At 43.4% G+C, this 6,132-nt stretch overlaps 1 protein-coding gene across 2 annotated transcripts in view; it reads left to right on the plus strand.

Annotated features, from left to right (window-relative positions):
- The first annotated feature begins 54 nt into the window (after positions 1-54).
- DCBLD2 (discoidin, CUB and LCCL domain containing 2) overlaps positions 55-6,132 on the plus strand; it is a 42,418-nt gene continuing 36,340 nt past the window's right edge. The window contains exon 1 of one of the 2 annotated variants that reach the window (XM_042031156.1): positions 55-209. In XM_042031156.1, the coding sequence (XP_041887090.1) occupies positions 89-209 (121 nt within the window). In that variant the 5' untranslated portion in view covers positions 55-88. The remainder of the gene's footprint in view (positions 210-6,132) is intronic. The other variant, XM_042031155.1, reaches the window with a different exon arrangement.

A 6,132-nucleotide genomic window follows, 5' to 3' on the forward strand; every position in this document is an offset into this window, starting at 1 on the left:
ACATGTGAGCCATATGTCGGCCCGGCGCGGCCGCCCCGCTGCCCGCGATGCCCTGGGACCGCCGGGCGCGCCGGCCACGCCGCGGGGCATGGTGAGTCCGGGGCGGCCGCTCCCCGCGGGGACCCGGCGGGCGGCCTCGCTGCTCCGCCCCAGCCTCTTCCTCCTCCTCCTGCTGCTGCTGCTGTTGCGGGGCACCGAGGCGCAGAAAGGTGGGTGCGGGAGCGGCGGCGGCGGGCGAGCCCCGTAGCCCCGGCGGCCGCGGGTGGGAAACCAACCCTCCGGGGCTCTGCTGCTGGGAGGGGGAGCCCCTCGGCATGTGGCCCCCCACGTCGAACCTGCCCTCTTGCTGGCCAACAAAGAGCGAGAGAAGAGCCTCGTTTTGAAGAAAAAAGAACGAACAAAACTAAACAGCAACCTTTTTTCCTCCCCGCTCCCGCACTCCCCGGGGAGGCGGCGGCGGGAGGGCTTCTCCCGGCAGGGGCGCGACCGGGGCTCGGCAGGGAGCCGGGGCTGCGGAGGCAGCTCGGGGCACAGGGGCAGGGCAGGGCGTGTGTGGGGTTTGGTTTGCCCCATCTGCGGGTGACCCCCTCTTGTAGGCTGTGAGCCAGGAGGCGGATAAAGGGGAGATTCTGCTAATTGTGAAAATAAACTTACGCTCGCCCAAGAGTATGCAGAAGTGTATATAGGGGTGAGAGTTCTGAACGTGTGACAGACTGAGTAGGCGTTGTTGGATTTTTGGGTTGTTTGGGTTTTCTTGTTTAGAGAAATCGACAAGATTTCTTCTCGGGTGGAATTAGTGATCAAGTTTTAGCACTGTGAAAATTACGAGGCACAGCTTGGTCACTTCATGGCAGAAGATCAGAGGATGCCACTGTGACTGTCACTTTGATCATGCGCTTGGGACAAAGTGGTGGGAGTGTTTTGACAGCATCTTGAAACTCACTTCTGGGATTGGGAAGGGATTGAGAAGATTAATTTTGTGGTTTTCAATGCCATTTGCTTCTTGCACTGGTCTTGCATCGTTTCAGAAACTGATCTCCTCAGAAACTGTTCTAAGTTGTCACGTAACTTTCTGTTTTTTTCCATCTCAGAGATGGAAATACTGTTGAATTTCAGAAATGTTATATTTAAATACACAAAGGGAACAGGAACTATATGCACGCTACTGTTGTTGCATATAAATTAAATATTTAAATAATTAAAATTAATTAATTGAATGGAAAAAGTTCAGCAATGTGTCCATAGACCAAGCTAGTTGTGTGGACATATCTTTTCCTAGTATTTCCAGCTAATTTCATTTAAGTATGTTCCTATACGCACACAAAACTATTACTAATAAGCATTTGACACACCTGGTTTTGTTTTATTGTAATTTATACTGGAGGAGGAGAAGGCCCATTTGCGTTTGAGAGGAAATTGGGCTATTTTAACATTTAGTCTTTGGAAGGTTGCTGCTGGGTGAGGCAGGTAGCAGCAAGGTGTTAGTTCATGCTGTAGGAGCGTCACGCTTGTGCTGACCCAACACTTGTCCGACCTTTTGGTGAGCAGACTGAGTTTGTTATTCTAGGAGAGAACTGAAATAACTGGGGGGGGGGGTAGAGAAGAGTCATAATTTACCTCTAGATGACTGAGTCGAATTGGCTCTCTGAGTAGTCAGGGATGTGTTAGAGGGGGCGGGACCATGCAACAAGAAGTGGCGCTGCAAGGACAGCAGGCTTTTAGGAATGAGTGAAACTTTGTCTTTCTGTACTTCGGGAAACTGCTGAAGAGCTCCTAAGCCGCATTTCAATTTGCAGTGTTTCTCTAGTTAATGCTTAAAGTTTGCTCAGAAGTCTCACTTTTGAGCAAGAGGGGAACCTCTTTACTGACAAGCTTCATTTTATTTGCCAACAAAAAGGAGAGCTTCTTTTAAAGTGAGAGACTCTGGTGTTGTTGAATACAATGTTTCAGTATGAGAAACTGCTAGAGCTTCTAAGAAGAGTTCTGCTAGTGAGGGACTGTTTCCTTGCCAAAATATTTTCTTTTATCTTACTCCAGAGAAGGTTGGGGAGCCCATATCCTGTATCTCTAAATGCTGGCATAATTCTAATTTGGTGAGTAGTCCCATACAGAAATGAAGCTGCTCTTGACTGGTCAGCACAAAGCTATTACTCAATTAGGGCATTAAATATGTGAACAGGCTTTTAAGAGAAGATCTTAATTGACAATGAAAGCCAAGACTTGGGAATTCCACAATTAAGGTTGCTTTTAAGCTCTTTTATAAAAGTACAGTGAGTAGGAACCTAGCCTCATTCATTATGTTAGAGAGGCTGGTCCTCTCTCAGTAAGCAATTGTTCATTTTCTTTTCTACTGTTCATTCAGCAGCTCTAAGCCTCACATACAACATGTTGTTTAAATCTTTTTCTGAAGATAGTGTTTTCATTTCTCACATGCTTTTCTTTAGAGCACCTTCCTGGTACGAACTGATTTAAAAAGAGCATTATTTTGGTCAGTGTGAAGCTTGTTTTTAATATTGGGTCAGATGTTGTTATCCTCTCCTTCCAGACAGCAGCAAACTGAGAAATGAAAATTGCAGGTATTTCAGTGGTGAATACGTCTTTCACTTAGTAGCCCACTGTATTATCTTGTAGGAATCATGTGGGATTTTTTTCAGTCTGTCATATTTCAAATCATTCTGTTTATGTAGTTCAGAATTCCTCGGTCAAGGGCTTGAACTTGAGTGTGTTGCCGTCTTGGAAAATTATGAGCATTTTTTTTTAGCTCAAACACCTTCAGAAGTGCCCTGTGCTGCATTTCATAATCTTGTGCCTTGGTCCGGCCGATGGCTGCGCAAGTCAGCTCTTGTGATTTTTGAAACAGTTCTGTAGTGATTCTAGCTCCTGGTTGCAAGGAAAGTGATATTTGAAAAATACGTCTTTTTTTGTTTTTCATGTAATTAGGCAGGTGTGAATGAAAGCAAGCCAGCACCATGTAAGCTTCCTGCTCTTTGTGGATTGCATTTTGAGAAACAGTGCTCTTAGCAGATGTTTAAGTGTTAACATAAATTTGGTATGGTCTGTTCATTAGCTAAGTCTAACCTCTTTTTTTTTTTTTAATTTAGAAAAACACAGCTACAGGAGCAATGGTTGCTTAGCTTTCATCCAAGCAGAAGTTGAATAATGTGTCCGTAATTCTGAAATAATGAAGCTTGTAGGGTCTGTAGAGCAAGAACTTTGTTATCACACATGTAGTTTGGTAGCCATCTGTTGGGATTCCTAGTGGATACCAATGTACCTGTAAAACTGGAAAAAAGTGCTCAAAGTTAAAAGTAACCTTTTATTCTGAAGCTGATTCCCCAGTGACTTGAAACAGATTTGTTTGCAGTCTTCTATTTTAAAAAACTATTGCTGGATGCTTGTTTTTGAATGTGATTCCCACATTTTGTTCTAAAGAAATAGCGGCTCATGAGGATGTTGTTATATGCTCAAACCTCACTGAAGAAAGTGCAAAAAAGTGATTCACCACTGTAGTTGACAAATGTTTGCTCTGGTGTAGCAGAGAAAATTAACTTCTGAATGTCTTGTACTGAGTTGCCATCATCTGAAGAGTGAAGTGAAAGAACTAATGGCTCTGTGCACATTGAGCCTCATGAAATGGTTTTCTGTGGCCTTGTGTTTTGGGACTCAGCTGCAGTATTTGTGGATCATTTGTGTGTTCCCTGCTTCTCTTCAGTTCCTCGGTGTGCTCTCCTCTCCTCTCCGCAGCGCTCCTGGTGTCACCTCTGCTGGTCCCTCCTGCAGGGCAGTAGACAGTGGTGGCTCTGGCTGTGGCCAGTCCAGAATGGGGCATGTGCTGATCCGTCAGCCGAAGTTTGGGGAGAAGGAATCAGGCAAAGAGAAGATGGCTCTAGCTACATATCCATCATCTGTGCAAGAGACTGCAGCTTATCCCTCAGGGTCCTGGAAGAGATGATTTCCTTCTAGAACAGGGGACTGACAAGGGTTCCAGCTGCCAGGGTAGCCCAGTGCAGGTGTGTCTTTTCCTGCTGCAGAGAGCTCTGTGCACGTGAATACAAAGCACTACCACAGAGCCATCTGTCACATGAGCAATTGCCATGTGCTGCCTTGCACACAGTGCTGTTTGCTATTCTTGCTAAATTAGATTGGGTGGTGTCTCACTGCCTTTTGTATTCCTCCTCCTTGGCTGGGCTCTTCTGGGAGGGAGTCACAGCCAAAACCACAAGGAATTATTTTGATTAAAAAGACCCTCAGATCTTTGCATGAGGGATTTATTGTCCCTCAAATTAACATCAGATTAAGTGTTTTATGATGAGGAGGGCAATGCTCTAATGAACTGTTTTGCTTTTTTAATGGGACAGTTTTACTTAAGAGTTCAGAGTGTTTTGAAGATGCAATTGTGCAGCTTGAGGATTCAGGGATTGGTACCATTTAGGCAGGATTGCTGAGGCAAATCCCTTTCCATCCCTGTGTTGAGAAGCATGGAAGAATTTTTCAAGACCAGGGCTTAAAGTTAGGGTAGGCTTATTTAGGTTTTCTGATGCTCTTTTTAACTTCCCAGTATTGCACCTTGAAGATAGATTTAGAGAGGAGAACAATGCCATAAAGAATTTCGAGGAGGAGTGCTGTTCCTGAAGGGAAGTGAGCTGGTATTGGAAGTATAGACCTAAAAAGAGTGAATATTCTTTGCTTTTGAAAACCAGAACCTCAGTAACATTATTTCTCCTCCTCTATTTAATGAGCCTTATTTGAAGCGGGTATGTGGATCTGGTGGGCAAAAGGTACATCCATGTGTTCTGCAGAACATCCTTCCTGGGAGGTTGCCTTGCAGTACTGGCTTGGTTTAGTCCAGCTCATTTGGGAGCCTTTTGAGGTTGTGCTAGCCTAGTCCATTCCTGTAAAGAATGCAGGAATCACCCTTTTGTGTAAATACTCTTTGGAGCTCTCATAAGAATGTACTGCATTTTGTATTTAAGCAGTACAATGCATATTGGTTTTATATATATATATGTCTGTGTGGCTATAAAAATCAAGCATCTGAGCTAGTGTTAAAAAGGCTATGTAAATGTTCTTTCAGAAGCTTGTATGCTGTTACTGTGTGCATCTCAAGCCAGTGACCTTCCAGCATGTTAGTGCAGTCTTTAGGAAAATTATTGTCCTGCTACTGAATTGAGGTGTTCAGCTTTCAAGACTTTCAGGAATGTTTTCTTATGTTATTCATGTAAGAGAAAAATAATCCGTCTCCTTTTTCTGCAGTTCTGCCAACTTGCTTTATGCTGTGAGAAATGATGCATTAGGATTTTAATGTGATCACTGCTGCTCTATGTAGTTTCAGTCATCAGCTGGTTAAAGGCTGCCTTGAATGCATCAGCTCTCATAGCTCAGATAGTCATCAGTTCAAATGCAATCCTTGTTGGAATTGCTGCTCAGTGTATTGTGAAGTGTTTCTGTATTGGCAATTTTATCCATATTTTGAAAGGTTTTTAAAAAAAAACATTGCTTGTCACCCCCACTTTTATAACTGCACCCTGTGCTTTGGGGAAAGCACTTAGGATTATCTGGAATTTGTTTTGTAGTCAAAGAATTTCCTTCTCCTCTTGCATTTTCTGATAAGAGTTGCTTTTAGATTAATTTCTCTAAAATAACATGGAATATCCGTGGTACTTCTATTTAAAATAGTGTAGTTGAAACCATGATCCAAGCATAGAGTGTGGATTTGTTACTAAACTGAAGTTAGGGGAGGTGGAGAGGGAGCAGGAGTAGGATTAATGTAGAAGCCCATGTGGTAACCTGCACTAAGATAGGATCTATAAAATTTTCAGTGCTGGGTTTTTTTTTATACAGAGTGGTAGGTCGTTATCTGTGAAGCTTGTTCATTAATGCAGCAAGACTGAAACACCAGATTTTGCTAAGCTATGTCCTTTGCCATCCATTACTGGAGGCAAACAGCTTGAGCTGTGTTATTCATATTCTGTTGGAGCTTGTTGCTATATAACTGAACATTTTATGTTATTTGAAACAAAAATTATACTTGAAAATCTGATAGTGACTTGACATTTGGACCACAGAATAACACTGATTTTGAAAATGGCTTCTGGTTAAGGAATTTTTTGTCTAGTGCCTGAAACACCCCCC

This window comes from Corvus kubaryi, unplaced genomic scaffold, assembly GCF_017639235.1.
Source record: "Corvus kubaryi isolate FWS band 111438036 unplaced genomic scaffold, C.kubaryi_AGA036_p1.0 37341, whole genome shotgun sequence".
Lineage (NCBI taxonomy): Eukaryota > Metazoa > Chordata > Aves > Passeriformes > Corvidae > Corvus > Corvus kubaryi.